This window comes from Chelonoidis abingdonii, chromosome 1 (genome assembly GCF_003597395.2).
Source record: "Chelonoidis abingdonii isolate Lonesome George chromosome 1, CheloAbing_2.0, whole genome shotgun sequence".
In the NCBI taxonomy this organism is placed as follows: Eukaryota; Metazoa; Chordata; order Testudines; family Testudinidae; genus Chelonoidis; species Chelonoidis abingdonii.
The window spans coordinates 60,498,518-60,516,759 of NC_133769.1; the positions used below are offsets into that span (position 1 = coordinate 60,498,518).

Consider the following 18,242-nt stretch of genomic DNA (forward strand, 5'->3'; position numbering starts at 1 on the left):
GCGGACTAAGCCATCAATTTCTACAGATTGAAAAAAGAAAGTTTCTAGCCTTTCTAGGTTAATAAAATAACTTAGGTATGAACTAAATATGAACTGACAGTGCAGTCTTCCTGAGTCTGCAGATAGACTGCTGTAGTGCTTCTGCTGTTCATTGCATTATTAAGCAATTGGAAAGAGAAACAAACAAGTCTGGTCAGCTTCAATGTTCCTGTTCAAAATCATCTGGGCAACACTGAAACTGACAAGAATCATCCCACTTCAAGTGGTTTCTGCATGTTCCCACTTGTCGGATCAGAGTACATATGCCACAATGGGAATATATAGAGACTTAAGATGAAGAACTTCAGTTACATGTAAGCAAACTTCATTTTCACTCAATTGCTACTAAGAAAAATCAGGAGCAGCAGCGGGGGCAGGACTTGGGGCTACTCACTAGGGAGTAACTTGGAGCCATATATGTGGGGATAGGCTCAAAAGTGAGGCTCAGAAGGTAAGAAAGGCATATAGTGATTCCCACTGCCGTCAATATATGCACAACAGCCAGAAGACTGAATAGTGTGACATTCATACCTCACTGAGAAGTTTCTCCCTTTCCTCCAGATAATCAGGTAGCTGCTGGGGAGGGGACACTAAGGGTATGACTACACTTGAAATTTCAAAGCGTGCTGGTGAGTGTGGTCGGAGCAGCAGCGCTGGGAGAGAGCTCTCTCCCAGCGCTGCACGTAAACCACATCCTCTACGGGTGTAGCGTGCAGTGCTGGGAGCCGTGCTCCCAGCGCTGCCGCCCTGATTACACTGAGGCTTTACAGTGCTGTATCTTGCAGCGCTCAGGGGGGTGTTTTTTCACACCCCTGAGCGCGAAAGTTGCAGCGCTGTAAAGTGCCAATGTAGCCATACCCTAAGTAGGTAGCAGTGAAAGGTGGGGAGAGAAAGTGAGAGCGACACCTCTCTTCCAGCAGAGGTGAAGGAGAGGGTTCTACTTAATTCCTTCCGATGTAGGCTAGATAGAGGTTGGTAAGAAAAAGAGAGTTTCAAGTGCAGAGTCTTGGGTGCAGCACTCTGATAAGAATTTTAAGTCTTTTTCTTTTCTTGGTAGCTGAAAGTAAAGATAAGAGGAAGCTGGGATTTTCACTAGAATGTTGGCCTAGACATATCTGGTTGGACTTCCTCATCTGTTGTGTAAGCCCTTGGTTGGTAGGCGTGTAGTCAATTTTTCATTTCCTGATTTAGTTGGTCAAAAAAAAACTCTAAAGGAAAGCTTAAAGTCTTGGTCTACAAGTAGCAAGAAGACTGTTTGAAGATTGACATGTTTTACTCAGATAAAAAGCTGGTGGGTGTAGGACAAAAAACCTAGAGAGATACAATTGGATATGGTATTATGAGAGAAACAGTTTCACACAGCACCACAGACCGCAGCTTGAGAACTGTACATACCTATTCCGGGGTAAATTCCATATGCAACTGGCTCATATACCATCTAGATTTCTTCCTGTTAACTGCTTTTCAAATTTCTTAATACAAGTTTTATTTACACTTTCTGATAAAGTAAAAAGCTGCTAATATGTAATCTAAATAGGCAAAATATTAGTCACTTTCATAAAGCTAATTTCCTCATAATTTTAATTAAAACAATAACCTATTTTAGTAACATAACTTTATAAAACTAAAAATCAGGTTGCAAACTTTTTTTGTTCAGAAATATGGACGTATAATTTCTCTGTTGTAAATAAAAGTACACTTTTTAAAGGTTTTGTTTCTAATTAGAAAATTAAGGTTTTTGCAGTGATAATTTTGAAAATGAATAAAGATCATTTGTATTTCTGCTGTTTGGTCTAAGTAGAAATTTGCATAATACATGTTGGTTTAAATTTTTAAAAGTGACCAATGACTTTGGTTTCTTCATTTATGGGTTCCCGACTTGAGATTCCTTTAAAGGAAACCTCATTTTCAGAAAGTACTGAGCACTTGTCATCTAAAAATCAGGCAACTGTGATTGTGCACTCAAAAAATCCCTAGTCACTTTTGAAAAATTAGGCATTTAATTTCCCCATGTTTCAGTACTTTGTATGTTGTGTGGCTTTTGCTATTGACCAGAGAGATGATAATCTACTTCTAAATTGAAAAACGGATGATGACAAACTAAATTCTGTTCTGTACCTCTCAGGAGAAACAACACAGAACACTATACCCAGGAGTAGGGACAGGGCCATCCCTAGCCATTTTGGTGCACTGCACAGCCCCCAGGCCTCCTGGGGGTTGGCGGGGGGGCCCTGAATAGGGCCCCAAGCCTCCACGGGGGGGATGGGGCGAACGCCCTCCAGCTCGAGCCTGCCAAGCAGAGTGGGTTCAGGTCAGGTCACTCCACTTCCTGCCACCTAGTGAGTGCAGGGCAGGCTCGACCCCAGGCTCCACCCCGCACTCACAGGGCAGCAGGAAATGCTGCTCCGCTCCCCTGGCTCCCAGCCATGCAGCTGGTGAGTGCTGGGGGGCAGTACCCCCCTGTCCCCCAAGCCTGGGAGCCAGGAGAGCAGAGTGGAGTGGGCTGGGGCCGGGTCACTCCACTTACGCTTGCTGGTGAGTGCAGGCCTGCCCCCATGCTGCAGTCCTCAGGGGAGGGGGGAGGGGACTTTGGGGAAGGGGTGGAGTGTGGGCGGGGCTGGAGCGGCATGCAGCTATGTCTGGGTAGGGATGGCCCTGAGTAGGGAGAGTAGCTTTAAGTTGCCTTCTCAGATCCTAGATTATGTCTTTGACTTGTGGCTGCAACTGCCACTTTACTCTTATTACTGGGTGGGCTTCTGAATAGTCATTTTATATTCTTCTATGCCAGTGTTTCCCAAATTTGGGATACCGCTAGTGTAGGGAAAGCCCCTGGCGGGCCGGGCCAGTTTGGTTACCTGCCATGTCCGCTGATCGCGGCTCCCACTGGCCGCGGTTCACTGCTGCAGGCCAATGGGGCTGCGGGAAACAGCGCGGGGAGAGGGACTTAGTGGACGCTACTTCCAGCAGTTCCCATTGGCCTGGAGCAGCGAACTGCGGCCAATTGGTGCTGCGATCGGCTGGACCTGCGGACGCGGCAGGTATATAAACTGTCCCGGCCCGCCAGAGGCTTTCCCTACACAAGCGGCGTCCCAAGTTTGGAAAACACTGTTCTATGCAATATTATTGTTATATTTAATAGTAAAAATGTTTAAATAATGCTGAGCTTTTGAGGCAAACCAGCAAAAATCAGGAAATGTAAGATTAAGGCAGGTCCCCCGATCCTGAAAACACAGGCTTCATTTTATTACTAGGGGTAATCCCATTGAGATAATTGAGAATGCTCATGAGCCTAATGCCAAATCAGTGGGGTAAGTTTTTCCTTGATTTCAGTGGACTTTGTGTGAGGCCTATGGAAACAAAATTCAGCATGTGCATAAGAGTCTTCAGGACCAGGGTTTGATTTTGTCTCCTTTGCTATCAATATTGGGAGTGAAAGCAGTCTTTAACAGGCCAGGTTTTAATATACCCTTTCTTCCTTATTGTGACAATGATGGAAAAAATTAATACAAACTTACTTACTTGGTTTTATTTTATTGTTTGTTTGTTTTGCTTTTTGGTTATTTTTGTTTGTTTGTTTTTTTAACTTGCTCCAGGAGACAAGTGGGTGATTTGAATTTGAAGTTGAGTAAGAAATCTAATTTCCATAGCATTGAATTTTCTTAATCTTTTGGTTTTTTAAAGTTAGAGCACAACATTTTTTTAATTGAAAAAATATTAGAATAGTTGTCAGGGACTGCCATTTGATTATTAATTTATCCAGAAACAGAGGTTGGAAATATTTAGTGTTCCTAAAAATATGTAGGCTGATTCACCATCTAGGCACCTGTGCAGTAGTTTTTCCCCTTGTGATTTTTAGCAGCCAATAGTAATGTATCTGAATTAGGAGCTGTCGATTAATCACAGTTAACTCACGTGATTAACTCAACAGAATTAATCACGATTAATCTTTGTTTTAATTGCACTGTTAAACAATAGGATACCAATTGAAACTTATTAAATATTTTTGGATGTTTGTCTACATTTTCAAATATATTGATTTGAATACTACACAGAATTCAAAGTGTACACTATATTTTTTATTACAAATATTTGCACTGTAAAAAAGGTAAAAGAAATAATATGTTCAGTTCACCTCATATAAGTACTGTAGTGAAATCTCTTTATTGTGAAAGTGCAACTTACAAATGTAGATTTTTTTTGGCGAGGTACATAACTGCACTGAAAAACAAAAAAAAAACAAAAAAAGCAAAAATTTATTGCCTAAAAGTCCACTCAGTCCTACTTCTTGTTCAGCCAATCACTAAGACAAACAAGTGTGTTTACATTTATGGGCGATAACGCTGCCCACTTCTTATTTATGTCATCAGAAAGCGAGAACAGATGTTCGCATGGCACTTTTGTAGCTGGCATTGCAAGGTATTTATGTGCCAGATATGCTAAACATTCGTATGCCCTTTCATGCGTCAGCCACCATTCCAGAGGACATGCTTCCATGCTGATGAATCTTATTTAAAAAAATCACGTGTTCAGTCACAAATTTAATTAACTCCTTGGGGGAGAACTGTATGTCTCTGGCTTTGTTTAACCCGCATTCTGCCATATATTTCATGTTATAGTAGTCTCGGATGATGACTCAGCACATATTCATTTTAAGATCACTTTTGCTGCAGATTTGACAAAATGCAAGGAAGGTACCAATGTGAGATTTCTAAAGATAGCTACAGTACTCAACCCAGGGTTTAAGAATCTGAAGTGCTGTCCAAAATCTTATAGGAACGAGGTGTGGAACATGCTTTCAGAAGTCTTAAAAGAACAAATCTCCGATGCAGAAACTACAGAACCTGAACACCAAAAGAGAAAATCAACCTCCTGGTGACATACTCAGAGGATGAAAATGAACATTCATCTGTTCGCACTTTTTTGAATTGTTATCGAGCAGAACCCATCATCAGCATGAAAGCATGTCCTGTGGAATGGTGGTTGAACCATGAAGAGACATATGAACCTTTAGCACATCTGGCACGTAAATATCTTGCAACACCAGCTACAACAGTGTCATGCGAATGGCTGTTCTCGCTTTCAGGTGTCATTGTAAACAAGAAGTGGGCTGTGTTATCTCCTGCAAATTGTAACCAACCTTGTTTGTCTGAGTGACTGGCTGAGTAAAAAGTAGGACTGAGTGGACTTGTACGTTCTAAAGTTTTACATAATTCTACATTTGTAAGTTCAGATTTCATGATAAAGAGATTGCACTACAGTACTTGTTTGAGGTGAATTGAAAAATATTTTTGTTGTTTTTACAGTGCAAATATTTATAATAAAAATAAATATAAAGTGAGCTCTGTGCCCTTTGTATTCTGTGTTGTAATTGAAATTAATATATTTGAAAGTGTAGTAAACATGCAAAAATATTTAAGTAAATGGTATTCTATTATTGTTTAACAGTGCTCTTAATTGCAATTAATTTTTTTAATCTCGACAGCCCTAATCTGAATATAAAGTACTAATCTCAACTCAGAAAGCTGGGAATTTACACTGAAAGATGATATAAAGCTCTCATGTCTAACTCCAATGGTTCTTCAGCTAGAGGTCACTAAATAATTTCTGGATTCAAAGAAGATGGTAATCGAAACATGATCTAAGTTTACATATTTTGCAAAACTCCCAGAGCTAAAAATGAATGCTTTATTTGACTGGAAAGATGATTTTTTTATTTCAGATCATATGAAAGCATAAATTCTTAGCTTTCACATTTGGAGATTAATGCTTTATCCTGTTCATCTCAAACCTTGTTTTAAAGCCATGTTAGAGAATCTAAATAGTTCCTCTGGAAAACTAGTTCAGATATATTTTGGAATGGGTGAAATTATGGGACAAGTAACCCATGATTCATCACACTGTTTCCTGTTTGTCAGTCTGAATGGTCAACCATTCTAGTACAGCTTTGTGCTCTTTTTTAGCCAAGTACACTCGGCAATGAACGTACCAAATCTCACTGTTTATTTAGAAGTAACCACTTTGCATTTATTTATTGATGCCATTCTGGTAATTTTTGTATTACTGGAAAACCAATTTACATAGTTATTCAGTACATTCTCCCCATTACTTTAAAGCCATTTGATCCCATGCGTTGTTCAAGGCTACCTCTTGTGCAGGGTTTGCACATGGTTGTTATGTTCTCTTTAAAAAAAATGCACTAACAATTTAAAAAAGATTACCAGAAAATTGTTTAAAAGTTGTAAAGTGAACAAGGCCTTGGAAAACAAAAATTGGCCCCTCCGATCTTTGTGGTCTTCCTGTCTGATGCATCTCGTGATGCAATACTAAGTATAGGATGCATAACAATTCATTGCTAGGGAATGGAAGTGATTGGAGCAATAAATTTTGATGGTGGCTGATTATAAAGAAAAGTAAAGCTTCTATTGTGATGCATCTCTTTTGGTAAAATACAATGGAAGGAGAGGAAATACTGAAAAAGTATGTAATTGTGTGGGTTTTTGTAAAGTATTAGTCTTTTTAAATGTCCCGTCACTCCAGCAAAGAGTGAAGTTATTTAAAAAGGAGCTGCAGTCATTTTTTCATTTTGCTCAGAGTAGCGTTGTGAAAATGCACATGCTAAAAAGCACCTCTTGACATATGAAAGCTATAAATAGTATTTGGCTGAAATTTTGATTAAAGGGCTCAAGGGGAGGGAAAGAAGTGAGAAGCGGAAGGAAAATGAGCTGTAAGGGAAGAACTGAAAATTTAAGTCCTGATGATAGTGGGTGTGGGGCGGGGGGCGGGGATGTTGATATTTGACATTAAGTGTAAAGAAAATTCAGTTACTCATAATATTTTGGGGTTTGCTCTTTTTCAGACATTAAATGAAAAGGTAAATAACATCAGTGAAGATCTGTATTTTGAAGAAATATAGAAGCAACAGTGTTCAAATATAAATTTATTTTAATTAGCAAAAGCAAAGTGATATTGTCATGGTATAATTCCTCACTCTGAACCTTAGTGTCCAAAAGATGGGGTACTAGGATGAATTCCTCTAAGCTCAATTACGAGCTTAGTACCTGTAGTGCTGCCACCAACCAGGAATTCCAGTGCCTGGTACACTCTGGTCCCCCCAAAACCTTGCCCGGGGAACCCCAAGACCCAGATCCTCTGGATCTTAACACAAGGAAAGTAAAACCCTTATCCCCCACGTGCCTCGCAGGCTTCCCCTCCTGGGTTACCCGGAAGATTACTGTGTATTCAGACTCTTGAATCACAAATACAGAGAAGGACAATTTCACTTCCTTCCTCCTTTCTCTTTCCCCCCAGACTCTCCTAGAAGAGAAAGTATCCAAACACAGAGAGAAATTAACACCTTTCTCTCCCCCTTCCCTCCTTTCCCACCAGTTTCCATGGTGAATCCAGACCCCTCCTTGGGGTCTCACCAGAATAAAAAAAAACAATGGGGTCTTAAACACAAAAACCTTTTTAATTAAAAGAGAGAAAAACAGTAAAAATTATCTCTTGTGTAAATTTAAGTGGATTACGGTACAGGGTTTTTCAGCTATAGACACTGGGAATACCCTCGCAGCCTAAGTATACAAGTACAAATTAAAATCCTTTCAGCAAAATACAAATTTGAACTTCTTCCAGCCAAATGCACATTAAACTCCTTCCAGCCAAATGCACAATTAAACTCCTTCCAGCCAAATGCACATTTTCAAATAAAGAAAACAAACATAAGCCCAACTCGCCTTAACTACCTACTACTTACTATTTTAAACTTATAAGAGCCTGTATCGGAGAGATTGGAGAGAAACCTGGTTGCACGTCTGGTCACTCTCAGAACCCAGAGAGAACAACAACCAAAAACTAACAGCACACACAAAAACTTCCCTCCCTCAAGATTTGAAAGTATCCTGTCCGCTGATTGGTCTTCTGGTCAGGTGACAGCCAGGCTTACTAAACTTGTTAACCCTTTACAGTCAAAGGAGATATAAAGTACTTCTGTTCTATTAACTCCTACTGTTTGTTTATGACAGATAAAGTTAAGATTTCTGCTAGGTCCTTAACTCACCATATGAAGCCTATGTAATAAAGATGGTTTCCCAGCAGTGGGTTATCTAATAACACTTATAATTTACATAGTGCTTTATGTGTCCAAAGTGCTGTAAGTCTGATTAATCATAATTGTTTTATGCAACACCTACTCACAGCCTTTTTTAACTTTTAATTTTCTTCCTCTTATGAGATTTACTTAAACCTTTAATAAAGCTTTTTATTATGAAAATTATATTGGTTGAAATTTAAAGATATGTTTGCTTATTTTAGGCTCTGGTTCAGCAAGGAATTTAAGCATGGTTGTAATTCTAGGCATGTGAGTAGTCCCATTAAAATCAATGAGAATAGTGACATGCTTAAAATTAGGCCAGTGGTTTTCAACTGGTCTGCAGACTTTCTAAGGGGTCCACAAAAAGTGACTACGAAAATAAAGTTTCAGATCCCAAAAAAGGAATTCCATTTTTCAGATAAATCAAAAGCATTTGACTACTTCTCCTACAGGACAAAACCCGGAGTGTTGTCATTACCATAGAAGCCCACAGTTTAGCACCCTTTCTCACACTGTGTCAAATGCTACGCTGAGCATGTGCCTGCCCCCACTCCACCCCTTCCCTTAAGGCCCCCCTCCCCCCCTCCAGCTCTTCCCATCAAACAGACAAACCCTACTGTCTCTTTATGAAAATGCTCTTTTTTTTGCCTTTTGTATGATGAAAAAAAATTCCCTGGAACCTAACCTCCTCCCCTATTTACATTAATTTTTATAGGGTAATTGGATTCACTTAACATTGTTTCACTTAAAATTGCATTTTTCAAGAACATAACTACAGTGTTAAGTGAGAAGTTACTGTACACACTAACAGTTTGTCTTGTTACCACCAGTTTGATGTATCCAGCCATGACTGTGTATAGTTTCTCTTTGCCTACCCCTTTTGACATAGCCTGTCACCTCATAAAATATCACATTCTGTCTGCATTACTGCATGAGAGATTCTAACGGAGTTCTAATAGTGTCATTCAGCTTGTTACTGAGTCTTAGCATTTTCTGTGTCCACATGTTCAATTTAGTATATTTATATTTCTAGTATTTTCTTTATGAACCACTGTTTTTAACCTGTTGATTGTCTGTGTTGCCTACCCCTCGCTTCTATGCTTCTAATGGTAAACTATGTAAAATATTTCTGGTGAAATTTCTTGTAGTAATTTGTAAGTACTTCTATCTGCAGGTAATAAAAGCACATATAAAAATATGTCAGGTAACAAAAGCAAAAACTGATCCGCAGAAAAAGAAAATGAGCTTAGTTACAAGGTGGCTAGTTATACTATAATTTTTAGCCAAGGAGTATTATTGGCAAATATAAACAAATTTCATATCTAAGTCATGATTTCACTTACCTGCCTGTATCACCTTTTGTTAGTCTGATTCATGGTTTTGTATCTTATACCACAGTTTAACTATTGCTTTCACTAAACCTCTTTTTCTACAGTTGCTAATGTTTCCTTCAGCAGTTCAACTCTTAGAGGACAGGAGTGTTAGATGCATGATAAATATTAAAAATCTTTGCTGTCTTAATTTCAGCTATCTAGAAAAGTACGAGAAAGTGCATCATTTTGGGGAGGACGATGATGAGGTACAACCAGGCAATCCAAAGCCACAACTTCCTATAGGTGCAATTCCATCTTCCTACAATTACCAGCAACACAGTGTGTCAGGTAAATTAAATTTTTGAGAAAAAGATTGGTGTGATATTTATTTTAATTTTGCCTGTTTTAACTGGGGCAGTCTTTAAATGCATTTACAGTGTTATTAAAAAACATCAACACTTTGTCAGTCAAATTATTGTCTAATATAAAATATTTTCTCCTGTTACCCAAAAAACAAGAAAACCTCCAAATCCGTAAATAACCCCAGTTCCTCCAGAGTTTGGGTAAACAGATAGATAGGCCTTGAAATGATATTCTTTGAAAATCAACAAACTCAGGATCTATTAGGCCAAGTTAAGGAGTGAATTTCAGAGTTTTCACCAGTAATGGTCTCCGTGCAGCTCACAAATGTTTAAATTTGAGTTCTGCTGATCTCAATTTCTGGGTTACAACTTGAGGAGCCAGGTGGTCCGTAATGTAGCCAGAGAATCCATACCATATGGGGTTCTTGAGATCAAAATGCAAATCTTTACTGGAACACAGACACAAATTTGATGCCAATACAGTCTACTTAGATTGTAAACTCTTTGGGGCTGGGACTGGTTTTTTTTGTTCTGTATTTGTACAGCACCTAGTACAGTTAGGCGCTGGACTCTTAGGTGGTATGATAATACAAATAAATAATATTGTAACTCTAAATAATTGGGCTGCATTCTGTCCTAGCTGAAGTTTGAGTGGTTTTCAAGGTTCTCCTCTAGTAGAGCATATATTGCAATGTTCTGTTCTGAAATGAATAACTAACTGGAAAGATCCACATCCGATGGGAATGGTCTCAATGTTCTGGCCCAAAAGAAAATGGAAAAAACAAATGTTGGAAAAGTTGGTTTAATGCCATGAATTATTTAAATTAAAGAGAATTATTGATATTTTACTTACTGTGTCAGCCAGAATAGTCATTTTATTAGTTTGGCTGCAGAAACGTTGTTCTCACTTTCTTTTTTTTTGCCTGGGTTAGATTATCTTCGTCAAAGCTATGGGCTGTCTATGGACTTTAATTCGCCAAATGACTATAATAAATTGGTGCTTTCACTGTTATCTGGACTCCCCAATGAAGTGGACTTTGCTATTAATGTGTGCACTCTTCTGTCAAATGAAAGCAAGCATGTCATGCAGCTTGAAAAGGACCCTAAAATCGTCACTCTACTGCTCGCTAATGCTGGGGTATTTGATGACAGTAAGTTTTAAGTTGAATTCTATTTTTACTGTATATAACATTTTTAATATCTGAGCAGGAAAGCTGCAAATATATTTTTGTAGCCTCTTTCAATTTTGAATAATCATTCTTAATTTATAGTAAATTTTAAATAATTTACTGAAGAGAAATTAACTTGATACTTAGTTTTCTTTTCTTTTTTAATTATTTCATAACTTGTGCTTCACATCAGGCTTTGAATATTAAAATTACCTTTTTATTCAGCTAGCATATATGTGTTTTAGAGACTTTATCATTTAACAGTTTAATTTAGTGAAACTCAAGAATTGGGTTTTCAGTGGTATTTTTAAATTACTTGAGTTAAGTGATAAATGTTTAGCATTAGATTTCCATTTAGCCTCTGATGTCAGGACGTGTGTGTTTTTGTTTCCTGATGAATGCATAGGACTTTGATTTTTAAAAGATGTGCATTTTGATATAAATTACATATTAAAAATAGAAAGAAGCATCTCATAGAAATGACACACTGAGTTTGTATTCTGATTAAAAAAAAGATTTATGTTAGTTCCTAATCACAGTGAAATTTAGAAATCAGACCTCAGTATTATTAAAATGATCTCAATCTGGATTTAAGAAATATTTAATTGGCCTGCTTGCATTTTTAGTATTTTAAGAAGTTGTCTTTCACAAAACTGTTTCAATACTGAATTATTTCTCCTGGGTAGATTGACCAGTGTGTTGGCTGTTAGGCCTTCTTGTTCCTTGTTTTATGTTCTTTTGTAAGCAAATATATGACCAAACCATCCTGTAATCTCACTGAATGAGAATAGGATAAAGTGTTACTCCTAACTTACGGAAAAAAAGGAATTGTTCATTATTTTAATTTTTGTTATGTACAAAGCTTCTCTAACAAGAGATAGATAAAATTAACTTTGGAAAACATTACTAAATAAATCATCAAATTAACATTCTTTAGCTAAAGAATATTTTGGGATCCTCCTAATAATAGATACAGTGTGTGGGTGTGCGTGCACACGCACACATGCATGTACATATTCTTGCAAAATAGTGCATAAAAATTACTATCTTTTTACTTGTTTTCCTTCAGTTGTGGGGAAGAGTGTATGTGAGTCACATTATATACTCATTTTTAAAAATATTATCAACTTTTTTATTTCCTTAATCATTTGTAGTATGTAAAATGTTTTTCATGTCAGTAATATATTAGTGCTGGTCTGATTTCTCTTTAAGATTTTTAGGGTTGTGTGTCTGTCCTTTTACTATGTTTTTCTTAATAAGATGTCCTTCACTTTTGACCAGACCAATACATTGTCTTCATCTCGGCTAGTTACAAGGACTCCCAAGTGGAAGGAATGTTTAAAGAGTGTCTAAAGTTAATTTTAGTCCCCTAATTAGTCCTTCCCAGAGGCCCATCCTTAGATTCTGAATTTGAATGGTCTCTCTGCTGAGGGTCAGGACAATTCCTCTTCAAAGTAGTTTTTACAGAAATGAGAAAGGTGCTTCAGCAAGGTTTGAATGTTCTTTTGTTTCATGCCTTTTTTGACACTAAGGGCTAGTCCTCCATTTTTAACTTTTGAAGGTCAAGCCTGTGTTTCCATACAGTTGTTTCACTGGTGTCCTGTACTAGTTGTTCTTTCTGTTATGGTCTTCCTCAGCTGAGAAGTAGTTGAGGTAAAGTTCTAGGCCATCGCTAACAATAGCAAATGAAGAATCTTTGGTATTTGAGAGACGCAGATTTGTAATAGACATGTTCTTTTCTTCCACTAGGGGAGAGATTTTATTTTCAGCTACTCTGTAATACATCCAGCAGTGAGAGTCCGATCAATGCAAAAGACAGATGTGTCCTATTTCCCTACCCATGTAGTGAGGGAATACTTATTTTCTAGAGCAGGGATCTCAGACTCAAATGACCACGAGAGCCACATGAGGACTAGTACATTGGCCCGAGGGCAGCATCACTGACACTTCCCTACTGCTGCCCCTGGCCCCGCTCCCCTCCATGCCTTCCAGGAGGCGGCACCCCTGCCCCTCCTCTTTCCACCCTTTCTCCTCCCCCATTCCAACCTCTTTCCCTAAGTCCCCGCCCTTGCTCTGCCTCTTCTCCACCTCATCCTCTGAGTGATCGGCTTCCCATTCCTCCCCACCTCCCTTCAGGAAAGCGCTAAGCTCTGCCAAACAGCTGTTTGGCAATGGGAAGCACCTGGAAGTAGGCAGAGGAGCAGGGTCATGATGTGCTGGGGAGCTTGGCGGCCGCAGGAAATAACTATGGGGGGTGGGAGGTTGGAAGGCTGCAGTAAATAACTCTGCGGGCAGCATGCAGCCCACAGGCCATGTGTTTGAGACCCCTGTTCCAGAGCATATATATAGTTTTCATCATTGTAGTTTGTGAATTGTGTTAATTCTCTTTTTTGTGATGTAACATTTCTTGTTATATTTTTCTCAATTTTGTTAACCTTTTAGGATTTATTCCAGTTTGAAAGTTTGAGATAACTCTTATCTTGCATGTGTTAGGACAGCCTCTCTCTTTCAGGAGTACTGTCTCAGTGTTTTAACATTCATTTTTCATTTTAAGTTCCAGTTCTCTTATGTAACCTAAGAACATGATGGGAATACAAAACCTTTTTTCCCCATCTTGTCAGTAGGATTGTTTTAAATAACTTGTTTGTATCCCCAAAATATTTAATTAGGCCTTGCATGCCAAATACTGTAGAAGCCTTGGTCTTGGATTCTATAAGATGTCAAATGCTGCTTCATTATTTTCAGCTGAAAATTGTAACATAAAAAAATTCTGTGAACCCAATACTGTTTTATACAACTTCATATTGACGCTAATCGCAGACTTCCAAGCTGCAAAACAGTTATTTTCCTGTCAAGGGAAATCCTGTGAACTAATCTTTGTTGCTTCCAAGTAGTGATAGGCCAGAAAGTTTGATGTAATATTATTTACTGGTTCCACCAAAGCAGCCAGGAATTATCATAAAGCTTCTTTGTAAAATACTAATATTTTAGTAAGTGGTAGTGTTGTCTAGCCATTGTGTTGGCTTCTTGAAAGCTTCAAGGGAAGTTTTGCCTAGGCACCATGCTAAACAGCTGGGAACATTTACTCTTTACTATGTACAAGCAAAAACTAGTTGCTGACATGAGGTTTAAAACTAGGAAACTACTTCATACTTTTGTCAAAAAAATTCTAGAAAAGCATGTCATGGCTCTTTAAGGTACAAGGCAAGGGTACACAAAGTTTAAGACCATTCAAATATTTTCTTGTGCCTTAATAAACTGTAGTACTGCAACAGCAGTCAGTTGAATGTATGGCAATAGCAATTACAATGGTTTACTACATTTTACTGCAAAATTATTCGAAGAAGAAAGAAAACTTAGAGTGGTCTGTAGTATTGTTGAATCTTTATTTCCATTGTTGATTGATAGAAAATCAAATGAAAATGTTCAGCTCATTTTTACTAATTGTTTTTTTATGCTTAAGCTTTAGGATCGTTTTCTACTGTATTTGGAGACGAATGGAAGGAGAAAACTGATAGAGATTTTGTTAAGGTAATTTTGAAATTATGAAACTGTTTTTAACTGCGCACCGCCAGTAACATAGTCTAAGTCTCTTAAAGCATCAAAATGGTTTTCGTATAGATTGTACCAGAATGTGATTCTGAACTACTTTCCAGTTTATTGCTTTTAAGAAAATACAGTAGGATACTAAATCAAGGATATTTGTGATAAAACTTGGGGGTAAGTAGGAAAAAAAGCATTAAGAAAAAGGAAATGCATGTTGTAGAATAGACAAAGGTTGCAGAATTATTTTAAACAAGCCCTTTAACTTATTTGACAAGAGAAAACAATGTTGGAGTTATTAAGGACTAGAATCAGCAAAGAAATATTATAGATTATGAAAATGTTCTGGTGATTCAGAAACATTGGAAGCCTAGGGAAAGTTTATGGGATGCTGGAAGCTCTGAACAACTTTGATTCAATTAGGAGTTTACATTATAGTAGCTAGTTTTGTACAAGACATTTTATTTTTCCACTAGAGGGCATGATATGCTATATTAATGTGTAGCAAAATTACTTCTGGCTACACTTCTATTATATGTAAACACTTCCTCTGTGTCCTTGATCAGTGGTCTCCAAACATTTTTGATCGTGCACCCCTATCAGTAGAATTTTTTTTGAGCATGCACCCCCAATATATGCATATTTATTTATGTATAATTATATAAATGTACTACTATACTAATATATTATGTACTTTATAAAACATACAAAAAATAGAAATTAAAAAAGGATGAGATAAAGATGAAATATATTTAAAATATTTTTATTGTATTTTGTTTATTAACAATACAAAAAACTTTTTAGTCTCACAAAAAAAATATTATTAATGAGTGATTGAATATGCTTCATTATTTCTGAAAATCTTGGTTTAACACTTTGTGATACAGTGATTCCAAGGTCTGGATTAGGGTTAGGGTGTGGGACATGGCTCAGGGTGGGGTGCAGGGTCTGGGAGGGAGTTAGGGTGTGGGAGGGTGCTCAGGGTGGGGTGCGGGGTCTGGGAGGGAGTTAGGGTGCAGGAGGGCGCTCAGAGTGGGGGTGAGAGAGGAGGCTCAGGGCTCAGGCAGGCAGGAGGTGCAGAGCACTTACCTGGGGCAGCTCCTGTTTGGTGCAGGGGGTGTGCAGGTGGCTCTGCGCAGTGTGGCACCGCTCCTATGGCCGCAATTGCTTGGGGGGGTGGTCAGCTCCCAGAAGGCCACCCAGAACACAGGGGCTTTAGGGCTGCAGGGTCCTGGGCTAAGGTGGCCCCGGGGCCCTGGCCTGCAGCTCTAAAGCCCCTTTTGGAATGTGGCCCTGCGAGCGCGGGCCAGAGGACTCAGGAGGAGCAGGGACAGCCGCACAGCCAGCGGCCAGAGAGAAGTGGCCATTTCTCTCCAGCTGGCTTTGAAGGGGAAAGCGCCACTTCTTTCCAGCCACTGGCTGTGTGGCTGCCCTGCTTCTCCATGGGCCGGAGGACTCAGGGCTGCATTCCCAAAAGGCTTTAGGGCTGCAGGCCAGGGCCCCTTTAGCCCAGGGCCCTGCAGCCCCCTAAAGCCCTTGTGTTCCAGGTGGCCCTGCCTGGGGGCAGCTTCCCGCTCACTCGTTCCCTCCCCTCCTCCGCCCCCCCCCCCTCCCCCCCTCCCCCAGCGACGCTCCTCCTGCTGCGTCCCCCCAGTGAATCGTCTTGCGCACCCCGTGGGGTGCATGCACCCCACTTTGGAGACCACTGTCCTGGATTAATATCGTGCTTGGTAGCGTGTAATATAATATATTTGAAAAGGATTTGACATTTCATTATGTTTGCTTAAGCGGAATCTGTGATGTTAATATAATACAACAGATTTCCTTAAGAAGGTTTCAAATAACTTATATTATTCAAATTTGAAGAATTTTAAAAAATGGTTTATTTTGCTCATTTTTGCTGTTGATTTCCAGGTGACAGAAATGGCCGGTGGTGGGTAGGGGATTAGACTAGTTAGTTCCACTTCAGTTTATAGTCTGGTTTCTGCTCAAATTCTCTTTCTTTTCTTTCTTTCTTTCTTTCTTTCAAATATATCAACTGAATGCAGCAATATTTGCATTACAGACATTGCAGAAGAATTTTTATGTTCATGTCTTGTGTTAAGCTAATTTTTACAAAACTTTAATGTTGGGCCAAATTGGGTAACAGTAGTGCCCATTAAATTTTTTTTATTGCTAAAATACAAATAGATGGACTCTCCTAAAAGAATAAAATTGAGAATAAAGAAAATAGGCATTACTTTTTATGATTGGAACTTGGATGTATATTAAAATATACCAAGGTTAAGTGTCAAAAATTGTGCTTTGTGGTCGTTGTCTTCACCTTTTCTGTCAGACAGATGTCCAGAAATATTATACTTGGAAATTTTTATTCAAAAGTAGCTAGCTTTTGTGGTTTTCCTATCCCCTAAAACTGAGGCAGTTTGCGTAATAGTTAATGAAGAACAACATCAGGTGCTATGTCTAGATATGTAAACGTTTGAAATTATATTAAATTATAATTTATTATATGTTTGTTAATTACATCATCTTAAATAATTATAGTATAGGAAGACAGATGGTTTTAATAAACTCTCTTAACTGGGTATTAAGTAGAACCAGCATAGTTGCAATAAGGTTTACTAATAAGAAACTTGGATGTGCTCCAAGGATCTATTTATAAACGTTACACGGTGTACAGTACCACACTACTGTAAAACACTTTTTTGAAGGCATGCCATAAACCAGGCCTGCACAACTGGTAAAGCACCAAGGGCCACATTACTCCAAAGAAAACAGCTGAGGTCCGAAATCTCCTGGCCCCGCAGAAACACCCCGCCCCAGGGCTGCCCAGCCCTGCGGAAACAAACCCTGCTTCCCCAGCGCCGCCCCACCAAAACAGCTGTGGACCAAAAAGGAAGGTTGGGGGTGAGGAGGTGATACTTTATTTTAAATCAACCAGGGGCTCCCAGCTGAAGAGGTGGCTGGGAGCCCTCAGGGTCAAATTAAAGGGCGGGGCCCCAGCGGCTGGGGACCTGGCAGGGCTGGCTCTAGTTTTTTGTGCCCAAGCAAAAAAAAAAAATGGCTGCCCCCCGTCCCAGCCCGGGCTCCCCCTGTACTTCCCTCGCTGCCCCAGCCTGGGCTTCTCCCCCCTCCACCCACAGTACACACCCTGCTGCCCCACACTGCGCTCCCCTTTCCTCACCACCATGCTCCCCCCACCCCAGCTGCCCCAGCCCTGGGCTCCCCCTCACAGTGTCCACACACCCTCCTGCCGCCCCAGCCCTGGGTCACTAGTATCTCGCCCCAGGCGGTCATTCAGCAGGATTTTTGGATGTGCACAAACACAGACAGGATTGGTCCCATATGGTTACAGAGCGCAGTAAGGGAACATTTTCAGCTGTGATTGGAGGATACTGATGATTAAGCGTCCTCCATAAAGGAAAACTGCTTTATATTTCGTTTGTTTACCTGCTTATGCGTGGGGCATTTGCCAATGCAATCACGCTTCCTTATAAATACAAATAAGGCAATAGTGTGAAAATAGCAATCAAGTCTACAAAGCAATTCTCTAATTATCCTCTTTTTCTAACACAATTACAGTGGATCAGTATGTTTGATTTGGGAAATGAAGTACGCCCAACTGATGGAGCTCCGAGTGAGGTGTTTCACAATCTGACAGGCAGTCTGCGGAGGGGGTTGGGCGCTCGAGGGACAGCAGCAACGGTCGTGACTCATGAGCCAGACA

The 18,242-nt window shown here is 39.4% G+C and overlaps 1 protein-coding gene across 3 annotated transcripts in view; it reads left to right on the plus strand.

Moving 5' to 3' along the window:
• Positions 1–18,242, plus strand: part of ARID2 (AT-rich interaction domain 2) — a 180,679-nt gene that overhangs the window by 83,825 nt on the left and 78,612 nt on the right. For all 3 annotated transcript variants that reach the window (XM_032783149.2, XM_032783150.2, XM_032783151.2), the window contains 3 exons: positions 9,656–9,789; positions 10,736–10,954; positions 14,436–14,503. In XM_032783149.2, the coding sequence (XP_032639040.1) occupies positions 9,656–9,789; positions 10,736–10,954; positions 14,436–14,503 (421 nt within the window). The remainder of the gene's footprint in view (positions 1–9,655; positions 9,790–10,735; positions 10,955–14,435; positions 14,504–18,242) is intronic.